The sequence below is a fragment of the Colius striatus genome, chromosome 9, assembly GCF_028858725.1.
Source record: "Colius striatus isolate bColStr4 chromosome 9, bColStr4.1.hap1, whole genome shotgun sequence".
In the NCBI taxonomy this organism is placed as follows: Eukaryota; Metazoa; Chordata; class Aves; order Coliiformes; family Coliidae; genus Colius; species Colius striatus.
The window spans coordinates 861,881-882,984 of NC_084767.1; the positions used below are offsets into that span (position 1 = coordinate 861,881).

General features: G+C 51.6%; 1 protein-coding gene across 2 annotated transcripts in view; it reads left to right on the forward strand.

The window, feature by feature from the left end:
• LARP1 (La ribonucleoprotein 1, translational regulator) overlaps nucleotides 1–21,104 on the forward strand; it is a 46,179-nt gene that overhangs the window by 11,634 nt on the left and 13,441 nt on the right. Inside the window, exons 2-5 of one of the 2 annotated variants that reach the window (XM_062002594.1) lie at nucleotides 5,417–5,443; nucleotides 18,242–18,303; nucleotides 19,848–19,913; nucleotides 20,658–20,826. In XM_062002594.1, the coding sequence (XP_061858578.1) occupies nucleotides 5,417–5,443; nucleotides 18,242–18,303; nucleotides 19,848–19,913; nucleotides 20,658–20,826 (324 nt within the window). Of the gene's footprint in view, nucleotides 1–5,416; nucleotides 5,444–18,241; nucleotides 18,304–19,847; nucleotides 19,914–20,654; nucleotides 20,827–21,104 lie in introns of both variants that reach the window. The other variant, XM_062002593.1, reaches the window with a different exon arrangement.

Genomic DNA, 21,104 nt, shown 5'->3' on the forward strand with positions numbered 1-21,104 from the left:
TGATGTACAAATCTTCTGTCAGCAAAACATGGAGGATGGTTTAGTTACAACTTTATGGGTCAGAAGCCAGAACAAATCACCTGATGTCTTCCTATAGCAGTGTCAGTGTGGATGAGCCCCATGTCCTACCAAGGAGCAAGCTGCCATGTGTGCTTGTACCTGCGTGTGCAGAGGAGCGGCCCTTGCTCAGCACTCAGGTGCTTTGGTGACTGGCAAGTGACATAAAGCACACTGAGCCTGTTTTTCCCTCAGTTTGGAGAGCAGTCTTGGGGGGCACAGGAGCTGGTTCTCCTGTGGCCACGCTGGCCCTCTCGGCAGTTAGGCTGTGGGTCGCTGTAATAACGAGTCAGCGTTTCTGTTGCGTCAGGGCTAATGACGAGCTGCTCTTCAGCTGCTGCCTCTTGGGCCCTGCAGGGAAGAGGCAGGATCCATGGTAGAAGAGGGCCTGAGGGCAGGCAGGGGATGGCGGAGGTCTCTTTGCCAGTTGCAGCTCCCGAGCAGGGAGAAGGCAGGTTTCCTGTGAGGGGAGTTGTATTGACAGAAGCGTGACGGGTGGAGGAGCCCGGTTAGCAGCATGCTTCTGCAGTGAGCCAGGGGAGCAGCGGAGGGGAGACGTGGGCTTGTAAATGGGGTAACCTTTCTGGACCTGTCCCAGATACCTGAATAGCAACAGTGGCCAGATAGCCCCTGGGGAGGGGTATGTGTGTGGATGCATCAGCTTTTCTCTTTACATGCCCCATTTTAGCATATGGTCTCCTCCTGTGTGTAAAAATACAATCAGGCAAAAATTGGGATTCTGTATCCACCCCCCCAGCACTGCCTCAAATAAGAAAGTCTGCCCTTGATTTGGTTATGTCTCCTGGGCTTTCTGTGCAGCAGCTCTAGGTATCAGTATTCAGAACAAGCACCTCTGTACCACACCTACACCTTTGCCTGACACTGCTGAAAGGGATGCTCCCGACATCCTGCCATCTGCAACGTGCACCCTTGACCTCCTCATACCCACTCTTTCTTCCACCCTCCTTTGCTGATAATGGGAACATTTGTGAAATGTGGTTTCCACTGAGATGTAGGCTTTTTGGATAATGTACAGAGCTGCGGAGGATCATAGAATCATAGAACAGAATGGTAGGGGTTGGAAGGGACCTTTAGAGATCATCCAGTCCAATCCCCCTGCAGAAGCAGGTTCACCTAGATCAGGTTACATAGGAACATGTCCAGGTGGGTCTTGAAGCCCTCCAAGGAAGGAGACTCCACAGCCCCTCTGGGCAGCCTGTGCCACTGCTCCGTCACTGAAACACTGAAATAGTTTTTTCTTGTGTTTAAGTGGAACTTTTTGTGTTCCAGCTTCATCCCATCACCCCCTGTCCTGTTGCTGGCTACTATAGAAAAGAGGGATGTCCCAACCTCCTGACACCCACCCTTTAGATATTTATAAATGTTAATAAGATCTCCCCTCAGTCTCCTCTTCTCCAGACTAAACAGCCCCAGTTCCTGCAGCCTTTCCTCCTATGAAAGATGTTCCAGTCCCCTGATCATCTTGGTGGCCCTGTGCTGGACTCTCTCCAGCACTTCCCTGTCCCTCTTGAGCTGAGGAGCCCAGAACTGGACACAGGACTCGAGATGAGGCCTCACCAGGACAGAGTAGAGGTGTAGAAGAACCTCCCTTGACATGTTGGCCACACTCTTCTTGATGCATCCCAGGATGCCATTGGCCTTCTTGGCCATGAGGGCACATTGCTGGCTCATATTTAGCTTATTATCAATCAGGACTCCCAGGTCTCTCTCTGCAGAGCTGCTCTTCAGCAGGTCACCCCCAGCCTGTACTAGTGCAGGGAGTTGTTCCTTCCCAGATGTAGGACTCTGCACTTGTCCTTGTTGAACCTCAGCAGGTTCCTCTCTGCCCAACTCTCCAGCTGGACGAGATCCTGCTGAATGGCAGCACAGCCTCTGGGGAATCAGCCAGTGCTCACAGTTTGGTGCCAGCTGCGAACTTGCCGAGGGTCACTCAGTCCCCACATCCAGGGGGGTTGATGAAGATGTTGAACAGGACTGGCCCCAGAACCCATCCCTGTGGAACTCCACTGGCCACAGGGGTCCAACTTGACTCTGTGCCATTGATCCCCACCCTCTGGGCTCTGTCATTCTGCCAGCTCTCCATCCACCTCACTGTCCACTCATCCCAGCCACACTGCCTGAGCTTTCTGATGAGGATGCTGTGAGAGACAGTGTCAAAAGCCTTGCAGAAGTCAAGGTAGATGACATCTGCTGCTCTCCCCTCATCTAGCCAGCCAGTTATGCACTCATAGAAGGATATCAGGTTAGTCAAACAGGATTTCCCCTTGGTGAAGCCACGTTGACCCCCCCTGATAACCAGGGGGATGTTGAAGGGCTTTGGAAATAGCTGTCTCTGCAGAGACTGTCACTACAATGAAGTGATCACTGGTTCCTGTGGTGATTATAATCCCTCTGTTTTGATACCAGGTCTTTCTGAGAATGCTGAGAATCAAAGTATCTGCCTGCAAGGCTGTTAGACTACAGGGCCCAAATTTCATGGGACTTCCTTGCTGCACCGCGATGTTTTTACTTCTTGTTTCTTCTCGTGCGGCTGCCTGGGGGCAATTTTGTGTTGTCCCAGGTGACAAGCTGGATTTGGCTGGGAGGTGTGTTGTGGACAGGGGCAGAGCTGCTTGACCCTCACATGGCAAGTGCCTGCTGCTGGGCAGGTGGCCAGTGGGATAGTGGAGAGCTGCTTCAGAGCATTGTCCTCCATAGCATCTGGCCTTCATCAGGATACTCAGCATCGGGGGGGATAGCAGTGTGTGTGGTGGGAGGAATTGGTGGGACAGGCTTGCTGGCTTCAGCTTTCTGTGTTGGGACTTTACTTGAGCAAAACCTCAGCCTGATCTCTGTGCCTGGTTCTTTCCTGTTTGATTTTTAACCTTGGGAGTGCTGGGACAGGCAACCTTAGTCCTGCAGTGTGCCAGATGGGCTCCTTGGAGAGCTGCCCTAGGGGTTTATCTTTGCCCTGCCTGCCAGCCATACGTGTTTCTGCTGCTTTCCCACCATGGCTTTCTCGGGAAAAGAAAGCACTGCCTGATTTAGACTTCTCTTGGGCACCTCAGGTGCTGCCCTTAATTGTCAGGATAATTTTTAATCTAGTCGCTTGTGCTTGCAAGGGAAGAAAGCATCCCAAAGGGTCATTGCGCCTAATGGTCCCTGACCAGCACTGCCTAATACACATCCCTCCAGCAACCCTGTTTTTCAGAAGAGTAGATCCTGCAGACTGCCCTGTGCTTATTCTCAATGGTATGGAAGGGTGCCTGTAAGCCCAGCACTCTGGGGCTCTGCTCTGGAGAGCTTAGACTCAAATCTGCACTAGTTATAGGTGTAATGTGTTGGACAAGCTCAGTCTCTTCCAGACAGGAGGACTGATAGCTGGAGGCAAGTGTCCTTCCTCCACAGGAGTTGCACTGGCAAACCTTTCAAGGTGAATATGAGCCTCTGGTTATCATGCAAGATCCTTGGAAGTGTGGAGCTTCCACTGCTTTTCTAGCAAAATGTGGCAAATCCATTACCAAGTTGTTGTAGTTTTTAGAGGCTGACTGGCTGTGTAGATGGCTGGTCAGGCCACAACGTGTATTTGGTGAAGAGTTGGTTGGATGGCCTAGCAAGAATGCAAACTGGAGAGCTGCACCTGGCAGGGATATAGCAAAGGGGAATGGTTGCCAAGGCCTGAAGTTCTTGGCTGGCACAAAGGAATTCCTTTTTTCAGCCATTGTAATAGATTATTCTTGTTTGCTGGTTTTACTTTTTGGTAATAGCTGGTACAGCTAGCTGATCCAAACAGCATCTGCCTTGTTCTTCTGTGGAGAAACTGTCTGAGAGTTGCCTGAGTAGGAGAATGCAGAAATTGCCTCATGCTTGGGATCTGTTAGGTCAAGTACAGGGTGTTTGTACTCGCTGTTGTAGGAGCCTGACCTCATCAGCAACCATCACGGAAATACAAGATGCTTAGCTGTGCCTGGGTGCAGGGTTGCACCAGAGCACGCAGTCTGGAAAGGATACAGACAGGTGCTTGGAGGCTTTTCTGCATGTATTGGTTTTTCCTTTGGGATCATGCCTTCCACATGGCCACAGACATAATCACAGGCATAATCACAGAGTTTTGATCTTTTCCTGTTTTTTTATCCCTACTTCTTCCTGCTTCTCATGAATGGGATGAAGGCATCTCCGCCTGAGGATGCCTTGACTGTGGTGCACTGCTCAAGGCAGATAAATAGGAGCTATTTGGTGGAGGCATGTTTTTGCTGTTTCTACACTGGTTGAACTGAAGCCAGGGAGCATTGCCCTGTCCAAGGGGTTAGTCCTTGCTGCAACTCTTGCGACTTTACAGATGAATGTGTGTTTTGGGGAGCTGATAAGCAGGAGCCAGGGACCTGGCCCTGTCCTAGGAGGACCTTGGCTTGCTGGCAGACTCCCTTCTTCCTCTTCCAAGTTTACTGAAGAAAACATGTGTTGATCTGTCAAAAGTGCTGTTTTCATAGCTTCTTGGGGAGCCTTTATCAACAGGGTTTCTCCACATAAGCTGTCCTGTGTGCTTCTCAAAAGAACAAAACCTTGTCTGATCCTTCCCAGCTGCTTCAGGGAACTTCTTCCTCTCAGCAGTACGTAGAGTCTGTCAGGAAAAGGACCCGGACCTGTAACTGGAATGAACTGGAAGAGTGTGACAGATGAGCAATCTGTTTTTGTCATCTGAAACCCTCCAGAGTCCAGCAGCTCTGCACAATGCAGTGTGCTTGCTGGCAGAGCCACCTGAGATGGGAGGGAGAAGGCAAAGACATTCCTCTGGGGTGATGCGTGTTGTCTTGAGGCATCAGGCACTGGTTTGGGTGGTGGGTGCATGCTTCTGGCTGCCTATTCTCTGCTGTAGATGGAGCCAGGCACAGCTGTTGATGTCTCTTGGAGCTGCAAAAACCAAGAATCACCGGGAACATGCTCTTTTGGTGTTTGCTTTGACTGCCACCTGTGCTCCCCAGCTGGTCACCCTGTTAGATGTTCTCTGTGCAGGTTTCTATTAGATAGTGCTGGCCGGGGGGGTCATGGGGGTGACACTGACTAGCTCATTGTGTGGAGTTTTTTATTCCTCACTTCTGTTTGTTAGAAGCCAATATAGGAGGCTGCTTATGAGAGTAATGCAATCGGGTAATCAATGTCTCCTTCAAAATCTACCTATCAACAAGTGATTGAATTGAGGTGGGTTCCAAGCTGGATTGATGTTTAACTTGGGATACTAAGAAAATACTTCCTCTGTTTAGCTAAAGCAAACAAATAAAGAAAGGAGGGACCTTTGAAATATGATTCGCACTCCAACTGCAACCAGTACTGATCTTTTCTTTTGTCTTTTCTTTTACAGATATATTTCCAACGGATGGCCAGTCTGGTATGTATTAATTAAAAATGGGGTTCCTCAAACCTCCTTCTCCCATGTCTGCCCTGCACTTTGCTTTCTGCAGAGACCCTGTTAACCAGATTGAGAGGACTGGTAAAGGAATATGCAACTGCTGTTAATTTCAAAACCAAAATCCCCAAAACCCAAACAAAAAAAAAAGCCTCTCTAATAGTTGGCTATTTCTTCATGGCAGAGACAGTTTTACACTTTCATGTAGTGATGACCACAGCTGCTGGAAGGTTACTTTCTTCCCATATGTTGTAGCCTGTCAGATTTGGGGGTCCAGGGTGAAAGAGGTCTTGGTCATCACACATAAATGAAAACATTAACATGTCAAGATGCAAATATAACTCAGAGTTGCTGCTGTTAGTCTGTACGTTTGTTGTATACATCTTGATGTGTCCATGAACCTGAAGACATATATTTGCATTTGTAATGGTTTGACTTCCCCCTTGGCTTGTTTGGTCTGTGTATTGCTGCTGAGTGTTGCTGTTAACAATGACCAAGATACACACTGTGTTGCCATCCGTGCAAAAACAGTGAAAATTTCCTGGCAGCCTTTTGTGTGTGCAGCATTGCTAGGAAGTATCCTGCAGAAATAGAATGGTGTCCTAGAGAGGCAGCATAGGTCCTAAATCAGGAAGGGACTGTAGGTTTTAAAAGCAGGTATGGATGATCTCAGTTCTTGCCTCACCCAGTCTCAGGGAGCTCTTCATCCAGGTTGATGTTATTGAGGAAAAGGTTTATGTTTTACTCAGGGATAACAAGACCATTCAGTAGGATCTTGCTGCCTTAGAGCTGTAGTGCCTTGTGAAGACATGCCATAGCAAAGGCACTGGGAATGGGGCTCAGTGCCTGGCTTGGCCTTGTGTGACCTCCACGTCTCTGTATCTTCTACCTCCTGCCTTGGTCGCAGCTTCACGTGGGATCAGATTTCCCCAGTTCACACAATAGCATGAGGATAAATCGCTGCTGATCTTGGAGGCATTGTGTGCTCGGGATTTGGAAGTACAGAAATTAGCTGATTTCAGGAAAACACATTTGTAAGTCTTTAATGTTTTTTTTGCTTTTGTAGCATCTGTGAGAATGAAGTGTTAAGACTAGTTTTGAAGAAGGAAAGGTATATTCCCACGTGTTGTGTTCATGAGACTTCTCTCCATCTAGCTGAAGATCTGCCTTCATTGGGTACTGGTGTTTGTCTGCCTGTGCTGCAGGCTCGGAGATGTCCTTTGGTTGGCACAACTCCATCCTCTGCGCTCCAGCTGGTTGGGGTCCTTTGCAGCTGCCTCAGGGGTGGGGCAGGAGTGTGTGTCTGTCTGCAGCAGATGATAATGTTTTGGTAAGGCCATGTCACATGTCAGTGGTGTTGCAGAAAACATTACCTACAGAGCTTGGGGTTTGGTTTTTTACAGTTCTGTATTTTTAAAGAGATAAGTGAAATCTAAAACAGGATTCCTCTTAGGAGTGGCCACACAGGACACTGCAAATACCTTTCTCGTGACTTCTTCAGGAGAGCCCCTTTAGTGCCATGCTTTTTCTTCCCATGCACTAAGCTTATCTGGAAGCCCTGCTATCTCAAAACCCAGTGAAGTGTGAAGGCAGGGTAGCAGGGCTGGCGAGGGCAGCAGGTTTGCCAGGAGCGTTCCTGCTCATAGTGTCAGGGTAGCTGTGCACTCCTGAGGCTGTTGGTTTGAGTCCACTGCCTCCTTCTCATTGCTGAGGCTGTCTAATAAATTCCATTTGTTCATGCTTGTTACTGCAAATCACCAGGACTCCCAGATCTGTGTCAGTGCCTGTTTCTTAAGTTTAATGTTGTAAATCCAGGTGGGTCTGCACGGCTGGTTTCCCCTCTATTGTTCTTCCACTCGAGGAAGCAGCATGGTGACAGAGGATGCTGAGTGGCAGTAACAGAGCTGGAACTTCCATAGGTGGGGAGCTGGAGCCAAGAATCAGCCATTTTGTTACCACAGTAGCTGTAGCATGCCCCAAAGCATGCTCCAGCTTGTTAGCATATGGATACTGGAGGTGTTCTGCCCTCAGCCTGATGTCACGTGCGAGTGCTATGGAGGTGGAAGGGCAGCAGTGTTTGCGTCCTGGTTGCCTAACAGCACTTAGAAATCAAGCTGTTCTCAGAGAGAGGTGACTGACTTTCCTTCTGCATAGCACAGCAGTTCCTCGGTCCTCTCCCACATGTAGCAACTAGGATTCAGCAGCTGTAGGGTGCTGTTCAGAAGAACCATTTGAAATGTTGTCATCATGATTTTGGTTTTGTAAGTCTTCTGCACTCTGAATTGTTCATTTTGGAGAATTGTCAGCAGTGGCTGAGGTCTTTCTTGAGTAATAAGTGCCACTTTGAATTGAATGCTGTGAAGCTCTTCATGAAGAGGTATGGGTGATGCTCTCACTGCAAGGAAATGGATTTTAATCCTTTATAAAGAAAAGGAGGGGAGATAGGTCCTAAATTAGGAGAGAAAATACCGTGGCACTCATTTGTAGCTGTCTGTTCCTGTTTTCTTTTGGAAGGCTCGTCAGATTAGGGTGTTTATATTCTTGTGGGGTGTGTTGAGACAGCCAGAGTGCAGCCACCTGTAGCACTGGGATTATCTGGGTTGGAGAGCGTGGTTTATGCAGCAGGATCCACATGATTGTGCACCCAGGAAGGAATTTAGCACTACTTGTTGTATCAAAGTTATTTAGAAGAATCCTAAATTTCACTGCCATTGGATTAGGGTGGGGAACATAAGTTAGGATGTTGCATCTTGTACTTGGAGAGAAGCTCCCATACCTGTGCTCAGTTAATGCAGGTAGTTATGTGACTGTAGCATTTCTTCACCTTTCCAGATACACTCTTCTTACTGGGTGATCTAGATGTCTCTGGCCTCCCTGAATTCCTAGACGGGTTTTGTCACACCTGATTCTGCCACCAAGTCACTATTGCTTTCCTCCTGCCCCAAAACACAGGGCTGGATTTCTGCCTGCTGATGACTTTGTCTTCCTTGGTCTTCCTTTTGTCACACACGGTTGGGGAGACAGGTTTGCAGCTGACGTGGTGCAGGTTTCGAGCACAAGGTCTAGCTGTTGTTTTGCAGGTGGCTACTGCACAGGTCCTGCAAACATCCCACTGCAGAAGTAGCCAAAGTCAGGTACAGGAATCACAGTGGCAAGGAACTAAGAATGATGTTATTTGAATTATTTCACAGTCTCCTTTCTAGTCCGGCTCTTTTTTTGACATGATGGGTTTTCCAGAGGTGTGTTTTGTGCAGTTTGTGCCTTTGCCTTGTATGACCCATCGCCCCCCTTGTATGACTGGCCCAGGCAGTGGGAGCTTTGCAGACTGCTCCTAGACAGCACAAAAGCTCAGAGCTGGAGGGTCTCACGGCAGGCGCCTGGCTCTCAATTCCTGTTTCTTGGTTGTTAAATATTCACAGTGAGATGTACCAGATGCTTCGCAGGAAGGGTTTTGTCAGCTTCCAAGTCCCCAGATACAGCTGCAGGAGAGGCTGACGGCCACTAAAGGGATCACGCCAGTGTAACACCCTGGGTTTGGCAGCGATGTGGTGGCCTTGCTCACGCCATGGGCACTGCTGGTTGTGCTGTCTCATCAGCTGCAGTGGTGTGCGGGGGGAGAGCACCCCTCTGATGATGACAAGAGATTAATGATGTCTGGTTCTGGTCCTCGGGCTTCTTTTATTTTTGTTCTTCTCTTTGAAGCTCTTCCACTGCAGTGGGAGGGGGGGTCTGGAGGTGCTCTTGGCTGTTGTTGCCTTGCACCTTGTCTTTGAGACCTTCATGACAGCAGCACGTGTGGCTGCACGCTGCCTTCGCTCTTGCTCCCTTCTCATCACAGCAGGATCTGTTTCATTTGCCCAGCCACCCTGCAGAGACAGGGGTGGGCTGGGACAGGCAAGGCAAACTCCCGTTGCCAGCTCTGAGCATCAGCAGCCCTGGGCATGCAAAGGCTGGCAACTGGAACATGGCTGCTAAACACACCTCTGTGCTGTTCACACTGCTTAGATTCCCAGAGTGCCTTCTGCTTTCAAGATAAGGTCCAGGACCTTGGGCTGGGCCCTGTTTGTTGCTCTTGGTGCTTATCAGCTTTTGCTGCTGACAAGGTGACCCACTCTGCAGCACTGAGGATGGGGAGGGACGGACCCCCCCGACCCAGGCTGCAGGCTGGCCTGGCCTCCCAGCGCAGCTCCTGCCTGTGCTCTGGGCTCAGTGCTGTACCAGGTGTCCCTGCCTTAATGTTAGGACTCCTGACTGGATGAGGGACCTCCCAGCTACCATGGAGGTGGGATCTCAAGAGGTGTCAGGCCAGCCCTCCAAAGGGGGGCCAGGGAGGTGCAAGCTCGCTAGGTCATCGTTTTTCCTACTAAATATAGTTGACCGTGCTTTCATAAGGCCAGGATTTTTGCATCACGTGACTGTCTTATCCCTCCTGGCCAGCAGTTGGAGTAGGGGATCGTGTGTCTGAATGAGTAATAATTAACTGTTAACTAGCTTTTCATTAGAGCCTGGCAGAACAGGCAAAGCCATGCAGCAGAGGTAAGCAGGAGCAGAGGAAACTGCTGGTGGTCCCTCCTGGAGGGTGGACACCTCCTCCCTTTAGTTTGCAAATCCGTTGCCCCCAAAGGTGAGTGGGTTAGGGGGGATTTTTTGTGTGTTTTATGAGGAGTTGCAAGTCCAGCCATGCCTTGTGTGTCTGTCCTTGCTGTCCTGTAGTTTCTGCTCATGTCACCTTTCCATCTCCCCCCCCCACTGACTGTTTTGTTTTGTGTAGGTCATGAACTAGCTGGTTTCTGAGCTGGCTTGGAGGAGAGCCTGACTGCCTGGCTTCTCTTCTATTTGGCCTGCTTGCATGCCTTGGACCCCTGCAGCCTTGTCTCAGGTGCCCTCCCCTCCCAGGGCCGAGATGTCCTTGCTGTGCCTCACTGCCTGAAACTGCAGCTGGAGCAGCTCTCACCTCTTCTCAGAGGCCTCAGCCCACCCACGATGGACTGCCGCAGCATTTGCTTGGGAGCACAACTGGCTTTCCCAGCCCCCTCTCCTTGAACTGACAGAGTGTTTGCAGGTATCCTCAGAGGTTATTTCCCTTCTGCGATGGCAGAGGAATTGTTGGCTGGATCCTCTACCTCTGGAGACTTGTCTGCACCACACAAGCTGGGTCAGGCACTGGCACTTGAGTAGTCTCTCATGCAGGGGTGGTCGGGACAGCAGGGTGTCTCAGCAACTACAGAGGCTTGAGCCAGCCCAGCTCCCTCATTTTGACAGTTTGACCTTGACTGTGTCCCCAGTGCAATGCTTCCTGTACTCTGGAAGCCACTGACTTTCCCAGCAGACTCCTCAGTTTAAGGCTCAGCTTTTCATAGTCTCGCTTTTCATTCAGCATAAGCGTGATGTTTGGGGATTGGTGCGATGGGGTGAGCATGGATTGCGTGTCAGAAGTTTCCTAGAAACCCTCTTCAGGGAAGTGTTGCTTGAAAAGGCAGTGGAAAGATGTTGCTTGTCCTTAAGAGAGTTCATTTGGTGCTACCTTTAATAGTAGCTGCCTGTGCCAGGATGAATCCACGGTGCCCTTGCTGTTAATGTTATAAATGCCTGTCAGCATCTCTTCACCCGCTCCTTCTGGAGTGCAGTTTGGCCACAAGTTGAAGGGTTTCAGTCTTGGACTGGGGGGCTGCAGGGAGGATGGTTGTGTACCTTTGATAAGTCCAAAGCCCTCCTGCCCCTCATCTGCCCTGGAAATAAAAGTCAGACTCTGCAGATAACTTGTATGTGCAGCACTTGTAACAGGTAACGTGCATTACAAAGCAGTAGTGCTTGTCAGCCTGCGACCAGGGCTGTTACATTTCATGCCCCTGTGCAGATCTGTGCTGCCTGTAATGTGCTGTCAGCAGAGAGACAGCGTATGCAATTGTCTTGAGCTGCTTTACCTGCTCCAGAGCTGTCTTAGGGGTATCAGCCAAGAGATATGAGGGCTTGAAGAGCTGGGAATATATGTCAGGTACCCATGCTCCCAGCCTGTGACGATGCTGGTCCTGGCCTGTCATGCTGAACTTGCTTCTAGCCCTGGCCTTGCCCTACACTTTTCCAGGGCAAACTCCTGAGCTCTGGGAGCCTGCCTAGGACACCCAGGTGGGAGTGTTCTCACGCTCTCTGCTGTCAGATGCCCTTTTTGAAGTTATTTTTAGCAAGTGATCTTTGCAGCAGTTGCAGAGCTTAAATTGCAGAGTAGTGTAGGCAGCTCCTTGCTTCCTTTGCTGTTACAGTAGAGCTTGGAAGGTGGAGCTGTCTGCTGAGGAGCTGCAGAAAATTGCTTGGAAGGCTTTGAGCCATGGTTCCTGCAGCCTGTCTCTTGCTCCTGCTGAACAGGCTTCCCACGTGCTTTACAAGCCTGAGTCCTGCTCGGCCATGCAGCATACGGAGCTGGTCTTCTGCTTAGTCCTGACCTTGCCCACGTGTAGGATACTTCTGATATTGCAGAGGCATTGCAAATATCCCTCTTACCTTTGCAAACAAGGCCAGATGCTTGTGCTGGCAGCTGGGAGCAGCAAGACCACATGCTGCAAGTGGTGGGGCCAGCTGTGGCTATCCGCATACCCCAGGAGAGCCAGTGAGAGCCCCTGTTGTGGAGAAACCAACTCCTTTGTGCTGGAAGATGTCCTTGTGATAATACGTCATTCAGAGCTGTTGGAGAACTCCATCCAGGGCTCCCTTAATTTCTCCCTGCATGTATGTACCTCCAGCTATGACTGCAATTTGGTGGGAGGTAGAGCTGTGAAAGACTGCGAACCAGAGGAGGTGCAGTGTGTGTTTGTGCTGAACCTTGCTAGCTTTGTGTACCTTACAACATCTTCAGCAAATTCTGAGCATGCCAAGCAGCCTGTGCTATAAATTCCAGGCTCTTCAGCTTGTGCATGGAGCTGCAGAGACAAGTGTTTTCTGTCTCAGTCTGGCATTAGCTCTGACACATGGCTGAGGCCAGTGCTAGGAGCATCTCCTTGGGAAGGAGGCAGAGGTGGAAGTACTGCTTGATCCCTGGTGGTTTCTGCACCTCTGCACACAGGGGTGCTACCAAATTGCGCCCTGAGGAGACAGAGGTCCTCTCCTGTCTGCTGCTGCTTCCCAGCCCCTTTAAGGCTTTATTGCCTACCACTGTCATCTTTCTGATGAAGAAGTGGGTGCAGCTACCACAGGAGGTGGGCAGATGTCTGCCTGTCCCTCAAGGCTTCTCTGCCTCTAACTTCAGGGGGCGCCCTCCATGGGATGGACTCACCTACGCAGCAGGCAAGCTGCTGGTGAGAGGGGGAAGGCTGTTGTTGGCTTGCAGGTCAGATCTGGGCTGCAGGACTCATCTGGAGAAGGTGTGGTGTTGGTGGGCAGGAAGCTCACCACCAGTGTCTCTGATGGTTTAGTCTGGCTCAAACTCCTGAGTCATGGAGTTTGAATGCATGGGCAGTGGTGAGTGCCACAGGAGAATCAATGTCTTGCCTCTTGTACTGTGCAGATGTGGCCACCCTGGGTGAGAGCTTGCTTGAGGCCTGGAGGAAGAAGAGGGACAGGATTGGTGCCCTGAGTATCCCCATCTTCCCATCATGGGAAACACCTTTGTGCGGTGGTTGTCTGTTGGTTCCCTAGATCTCCTTTGGGGCCAGTAAGGAAATTGTTTCACCCCCCCATGGTATGCTGGCACGTCTGGCTACCTGCTGGGTCTGAGTCTCTTTTCCTCATGGGAATTGCTTGGCAGGTTGATGCTGTCACACTACATCTGTGTGTCAGAGCCCAAGAGGGACTCCTGCCCTCCTGGCAAGACTGAAGGAGTAGCTATCTCCAGGGGAAGCAGCTAATCCCCAGGCTAATTTTCTCTGCCTGGGCAGTGACTGTGTATATACAAATAGTGTGAGTGAGCAGTAGTCCTCTTTGGTGTAAGCTGTGGAATGGTTTCTGTCTCTTCTCTGAACATGTCATACCTGGGTGTCCACTAGTTTCTGAGATTAATGCAATACTTTTTCCTTGCACTGGCACTTTGACTGGGGCACTGTTTCCCCTCTCACTAGCACTCTGCCCAGACACCTGCTCACCCTTGCCCAGGCTGCACTGGGTCTTTCTCGACTAGAGACCTTGAAGCATCACCTCTTGGGTGTCCCATCGTGTTGACTATGAGCTGTGGTCCTCACATGTGCCAAGGCTGTCTCATGGAGGAGGGAGGATCATTCAGAGGCCACCAAGGGGTGAGGTGGCTGCATGGCCGCCTGTCCCACACAGCACTCCAGGGCTCTGGGAAACTGGGCGTACCACTTTGGCTCTTCCAGCTCCAGCAGGACCTGGGGCTCGACACGTGTGTCCCTGCCACAGCCTCTCCTGCACAAAGTCCAGGCTCTTGGCCTCAGAACTGCCTTCATCAGCAGTTTGTCCAAGGTGCCAGGCTGTGGGCTGCAGGGGCTCAGGGGCAGGTTGACTCCCTTCTGTTGACTCGGCTGCTGGGGAAGGAGGGATGTGCTGTGCCAGGGATGGAGTGAGTGTAGGAGCTGAGGGCTCTGCATTCCCACTGGGAGCCTGGGCTGCCCTCCGAGGCTGGCCCAACTGGTGCTGGAGTGCTCTGAGCCCTTGTCTGTGTTGCAGGTGAGTAGTACACCAGGAGCAGACACTACCTCTTTCTTGCTAGAGGTGCAGCTGTTTCTGCAGTATGACACGAGATCCCTACCCAGCCCTGCAGATTTATTCTGCCTCTTCACCCACCTTCTCTAAAAATCCATTACAAGCTGCATTGGATGTAAGAAGAGGCAGGCAACCAGATCAGTGGGCGTTGGGTTTGATTTTTTTCCCCAGATAAGGTGGTAAGTATGTCTCCTAGGCTGAGCACAGTGGTGCTAGAGCACGTGCCTCTCTCAGGGGAGCACATTTAGCTGCGGAGCTGCTGTTAACCTGGCTCTCTGGTCCATGTGCAACAACTCTTCTCCTTCCAGATATGAAGCATTTTCTCACCTGGATGCCCCTGTGAGCCTCCTGCCTGGAGTGCTCCTGGGCCGTGGGCAGCTATGGGCTGGAAGGAAGGCACAAGGCCTCTGCAAGGCCTTTCTCTTCTTGGTGCTCCTCAGAAGTGTGAGGAGCAGCAAACGCTTTGACTGTGCCTTGGCCATGGGAGAGGTCTGGCTGCTGTACTGGCCTCGGGGCTGTGGTGCTCCCACCTGTGCCTTGGCCCCTCTGTTGTTAAGAAATAACAATGATCAGGGGTATAGAACATCTTTCATAGGAGGAAAGGCTGCGGGACCTGGGGCTGTTTAGTCTGGAGAAGAGGAGACTGAGGGGAGATCTTATTAACATTTATAAATATCTAAAGGGTGGGTGTCAGGAGGTTGGGACATCCCTTTTTTCTATAGTAGCCAGCAACAGGACAAGGGGTGATGGGATGAAGCTGGAACACAAACAGTTCCACTTAAACATAAGAAAAAACTATTTCAGTGTTTCAGTGAGGGAGCCCTGGCCCAGGCTGCCCAGGGAGGGTGTGGAGTCTCCTTCCTTGGAGGGCTTCAAGACCCACCTGGACATATTGCTATGTGACCTGATGTAGGTGACCCTGCTTCTGCAGGGGGGTTGGACTAGATGATCTCTAAAGGTCCCTTCCAACCCCACCATTCTGTGATTCTATGAAATAACCTCCTCTTGTTTGGGCAACATCATGGGCAAACAATCTGCTGCCTGCAGGCAGCAGAGCCAAACATGAGGCCTGCTTTTCTGTTCTGGCTGTGCCAGCATGTGCTCTGTGGCTGCTGGCAAAGCCGCTCTCCTTCCCTGTCCCCTTGCCAGTCTCGCACGACCAAAGTCCCAGCTCCTGCTGCAGCCGCTTGGTCTGTCCCCTCGCACTGAGGGCTCCTGTTCTCTGCAGGGATGGGGGAGGGCAGTCAGGCTGTGCTCAGTGCAACTGAAAATTACCTACTGCCACCAAATAAATGGAAAAGGAGGTTTATGAAATGCCAGGAGGAAGTCTGAGACATCTGTCAGCAACTTTTAAGGGCTCAGCTATGAACCAGAGGGGTGTCTGGTGTCCCTTGCTAGCACTGCTTGTCCTGAGCTCCTGTGTGGGACTGAGCAACACCCACTTGCTCCCAGTTTCCCAGGTTGATGCAGTGACAAAGGGCAGTGGGGTTTGGCAGGGAGGCTTTTCAGCTGTGCACCTCAAGCCATGTTGCAAGCCTTGTAGCAAAGTTTTCTTCTGAAACCTGAACACTCGGGTTAGCCTAATGTGTTTTAGATGTGTGAGTTTGGTTCTTTAAACTAGTTTGTACAAAGGAATAGGAGCAGGTTTGGGTTTGATGTCCAGGGGCTTGACTACTGAATTGCTGATGGGCTAGAGCTGGGGTCCTTGGTTGGGCTGACATGCCCTGGAGGGTGCCAGGCATACACAGCTTCTCCTCGCCGTAGCTCTGCAGTGGTGTGCCCCTCTGCCTGTCTGCTGCCGCAGTCATGCTCCCTTGGTCTCCTGTCTTGATCTGAGCAGTCTCCACTGTGACTTGCAGGTCTCCATGCAGGCTGATGGGAGCCACTGCAGCTCCTGCCCTGTGCTGGCCTCCTTGCCAGGCTGCAGCACTTGCCTTTGCTTTGCGTTTTGTCTTCAACAGCACTCTGCAAATGCTAATGAGTCTTCTCAGCACCTCAGCTAGATAAGGGGTCTCTGTTCCTATCTTGCTGATAAGGAAACTGGCAGAACTTGTTTCAAACAATCTCCTCCCTCCTCTAAAAGCTGATGGAGTCTGTGACACCCAGCCCTGCAGCCTGTGCCCTGTGTGCTCTTCCTCTGAAGGCTGTAAGGGGCTTCTCTTTGGTCCCCAAAAAAGCCCACAAACATCCACAGCTGTGAGGCTCGTGAGCTGAAGCTCAGGACAGGGCTGGATGCCATTGCCCAGAACCACTGAGCTGCAGAGTGGTGGGAGTAGGTGCCCAGGTGGGATGCTCACAGTGAGATGGGGAGCCCTGCTCCCCCCACAGCCAGAGGGGCTGGTGCCTGATCAGCCTGCAGAGCAAGTTCAGTTATTTTTTGACGTGGTGCCAGGCACGTTAGTGCCTGTCAGAGCGGGCAGGGGTGCTCTGTACCTGTGGAAAACTGGGCTGGCTGTGGGTTTGTGCTGTAACACTTGGTGCCTTTTGAAGCTATATTTAGTTGGTGACATCTGTGGGTGTGTGGAGGATTTTAGGGACTGTTTTGAAAGAGCTTGCTCTCCCTACACTAGCAGGCAGGTGGCAAGCTTTGTGCCATGGAACCAGGATTCTCAATGAGGTGCACGTGGAATAAATGAGGAACATGAGGGATTGCTGCTGCTCACGAGGGAGGCAGTGCTGGTGTGCTGGGAAGATCCTAGGGGGGAACGGAGAGGATTCAAGGACCTAGCTGAGAGCTTGGGCTCCCTTGGGAGTGAAATCCTTATGTAGGAGCCTTGGGGAAGGGAACAGGGGAAGGGGCATGCACACGGCTCTATTGTGCTGCACATGTCTGCCTACTGACACTTCAAAGCCTCTAGCTCTGAGCAATGCTGGGCCTACAGCATGAATCACAGGTTTCAAGGCTGGGAAGGGGATCGCTTTTGATCATCTAGGCAGAGTTGTCCTGCATTACACAGGAGATGAAAGCCAGCTTTGAGGGAAGTTAGGGAGGCTGAATAAGGTGTTTCCCAGGGTTTCCCCAGATAGAACTTCTGCAGTGCCTCAGGGCTCTTCTCTTTGCCCCACTCTCACCCTCCACCCCAGTCTGGGGTGTTTTTCTTTGAAACAAAGCTAGCAGAGTCAGCAGAAATGCTCTCTGGCATGGTAACTGGCATGGGTTGCCTCTCGAGGCAGGGGCCAGGGGGCTGTCCTCTCCCTGTGGACCACCGCTGTCGGGGAGGAGACCCTTGGATGGGGCCCTGTTGGGGCTGGTTTCTGTTAAGCAGACTCTGTGCATGCCCTGCGTGGGCCTGCTCCTGACCTGAGACCTTGCAGCCAAACCTGAGAGGGAGAAAACAAGTCTTTTTTTTTTTTTGCTTGTAAGGAAGTGGTGTGTGAGCAGGAGCCAGGACCGTTTGTGATGAGGCTGAGGTCTTGACTTGCTGCAGATCTTGTGCAAAGTCTGTGGTGGTGTGAACCCCAACACTTGCATTCTGATACCTTAAAACACCCCAGAGGCACTCAGGTGTCTAAATACTTTTGGTGGTTAGCAGGATTGAGGCATTTCCCAGGTCTGGATCCTTCTCTCTGCATGTTCCCTCTCATGAACTTGCTGCCCTGTGCTGGGATGCACCAGAGATCAAAGCACAGGACAAGCAGTGCCTGTGTGGCACAGGCTGGCATGGCTGTCCATCAGAGCCCTGCTCTGCTCCCCAGGGAGGGACGGCCACATCGGTGCAGTGATGGGCCTTGCCTGTTCAAGGGCATGTTTGTTTTGCCGTGCATCACAGCAGATCAAGTTCTGCATGGTGCTTTACAGAGCAAGCTGAACTCCTTGCCACCCCTCCTCCCAGCTGGCAAGGCCAGGTGGGGAGGGCAGAGCTAAGTCAGGGAGTGCCTTCCCGCAGCAGCATGGTGTTAAAAGTCCATTTCTTGGCCACCTGGATTGACCAGGATTTGTCTGATCTCGATGGGGCCCTTCTGAGGCTCAGGTCAGAAGCTGACTCTGTTTTCTGTTCACTTCTTCCTCTCAGCCCTCCTTTGCTGAAAGGGGAGCTGGATTGCTTCCTACCTACTTTCCTCCAGAGCCAACACTTCTGTGACCTTCAGCTGTGTTTTAACAGTTTTGTTCTCTTTCTCCTCCCTTTGCAGAACATACAACTCCTGCGAAAGTGGTGAGGGCTGCCAACCTGAGACAGCGGAAAGGGAGCAAGGTAAGGCCTGTGCCTGCTGTCTCCCTCACTGACCACTTGCTTCTGGTGCAGTTGTCAGCACTGCCTGAGCATCTTGAGGGTCTGCTGACGTGCTGGCCTGGCTACTTGCAGGAGCATGGAGGAGAGCAATCATTCTCCATCTCCTCTCTGGTGTTATAGTTGTCTTGCATGCTGCCTGGACTGGTTTTCTGCCCAGCTAGGCTAGGGGAGACCTTCTCACCTCCCCTCTCACTCGAAGCACAGTACTGGATGTGGAAAGCCTCTCCCCCATCCCAAGGAACCCTCAAGTCGCTTGTGGGCTTAGCCAGTGTCTCGCTTTGCAGCGCAGACAGGGCAGTGGTGAGAGGGCAGGTGTGTCCACACGCCCTTTCTTCCCTGTGCAATCTGTTCTTCACTGGCACGTGGAGAGCCAAGGTAATTGATCTCAGACAAAGCATCGCCTTTGGAGGAACCAGGACAATCTGTTCCTGGGGATCAATGGGGGGTGGAGGGACAGTTGCTTCTGAAGGATGTCGTGTACACCTGAAGCACAGTTAGAGATGTGGGCTGTTGGTGTTGGCTCCCAGCACCCAGTGCAGATGCATCTGAAACTTCTTAAGACTTGACTGTTCCATCTTGGGGAGAAGGTGGCCCTGGGGATAAAAGGTGCTTCTGTCTGTGAACCAGGCATGGTCCTGCACGGGAGGCAGGTTTCCTGGGAAATCGGAGGAGAGGAGCGTGTCACTGGGATATAGAGATGTGATCTCATGGGGTCTTGGTTATTATTTAGAAATAATAACCCCCACAAGGGCAAGGAGAAGTTTTTGTGCCCAAATATTCTTAAACTCAATGCCCAGCCATAATTCATCATACAGCTGGCCAACTGTTCTGGCCTTTTCCTCTCTGAAACCTGGAGAAGGTAGAAATGGTGGTAGTGGCCAGCTCACTTATGCAACAGAGAAGTGACTGGTGCTTCCCAGTGAAGGGTGTGGGGTGCCTGGAACAAGGGAGCTCCCATTGCTGTCAGATAGCTGCTTGAACTTTCCTGTCAGTTCTGTTTTGTGGTCCCTTGCTTTGTTGTTGCCAGCACCTGGTTGCAGTTGTGTGCTTGAGGGAAGCTGTGCCCGGCTGTGACTGCCACTAGGTGGAAGCAGCTTCTTTAACGGGATGTAGCAGCTTCAAGTGGGTTTAGGATGCTGCAAGCTGTGTGCTTTCCCTGACCAAGGGGCCAGTACCCATGAGTGAGTGAGTTACCTGAGGTAGCTCAGTGCCAAATGCTGCTTCTGGGCCAAAATGATTGGTGGGAATTGGTAGTTATGGGACTAGTGGCATCCTCATTACAATCCTTGATAGACATGAACTTGTCTGCAATTATTTGGGATTAATTTGAGGGTCCTGCTGGGATGTGGGGCTGTGTATGTGCAATTTGGGTGTCACCCCCACACCTCCTGGGACAGTCATCTGCAGGGCACTGGGGGTGGTGGCTGGAAGGGCTTCTGCCTGCTGTTGCAGGGAACAGCACCTGCACCTTCTGCACTAATGAGACCTTTCTCTTTGGATACAAGGTTGGTGACTTCGGTGATGCCACAAATTGGCCAACACCTGGAGAAATAGCCCACAAGAGTATCCAGGTGAGAACACAGAACCACTCTGATGAGCAGGATAAGGCCCTTGCAGACCTCCCATCCCTCGGGAAGCACTGGGTGAGCCAGTCCATTTGGGGTGCTGAGTGTCAGCCTGGCTGCAGCCAGGAATAGCATGCAGGGAATTTCCTTTTAGGGCTGCCCTGTGTGTTGGGCTCCCTCGCTGCTATTCTGGGAGCCAGGAGCCCAGTCTAAACCCTGGGCTGGGTGAAGCAGGTAGGGCAGCTCCCAGGCCTGTGCTGCTCAGGGCTGCTCAGTGTATGAAGTGGCCTGGGTAAAAATCAAGGCTTCCACAGGAGGGGCTGAAGACGCCCAGGAAGGGGCTGGTGTGTGGCCTTCCTCTCCGGCTACAGCCATGGCTGTTGTTGAAACCTTTCTATTTTTGGATGCTGCTTTGCCAGCTCCTGTCTGTCTGTTATGTCAGAGTATGAAGGTCACTTACTCTTTTGCCATTGGGCCAGTCTGGTCCGTTGTAGGATCAGCCAGGGACACTAGGCAGTGCATCTCAGTAACTTCTGCGCCTGGGGCTTGTGTCTCAGCTTTAGCACTGCCCAGCATCTGTAGAGACCCTCGCCCTGCTCAGAGATAAGCCCTTCCCCGGGAACATGGAGCAGGGGTGCTTCCAGCCTAGGCCAGAGGCCGCCCGTTGCTGCTCCTGCTGGCTCAGCTGGGGTCTGCCTCTTCATTTCTCCCACCTCTCATGTTTTTCCTGCACTGGTGTGTCTCCAGCAGCCACACAAAGCACCATCCCTCCGGAAACTGCCTGTCAAGAAAGACATGAAAGAGCAGGAGAAAGGGGATGGGAGCGATGGCAAAGAGAGCCTGAAAACCAAATCAGATGAGTCCGGGGAGGAGAAGAATGGTGACGATGACAACCAGAAGTCAGCGCAGAAGAAGAAAGGTAAGGCAGGACCTGGTGGGGACAGCCCCCCGAGCTCAGCCTGTCTCTCCCTCTGTGACCCACAGCCAGGTGGAAGCGTCCACCACCTTCCCTGGGAGCTTTGCTGCAGGTCATGGTCCCAGCATGGGGACAGCTGTGGCAAAAAGGTGTTTGCAGGCTTCAAGAGGGAACTGTCATTTCGGTGTGGGCAGGTGGAGCAGGGCCTAAGTAGAGTCATCTATGTGTCTGGGGAGCATGGCAATAGACTGCCCTCATGTGTGCTCTGTGGTGGCACATTA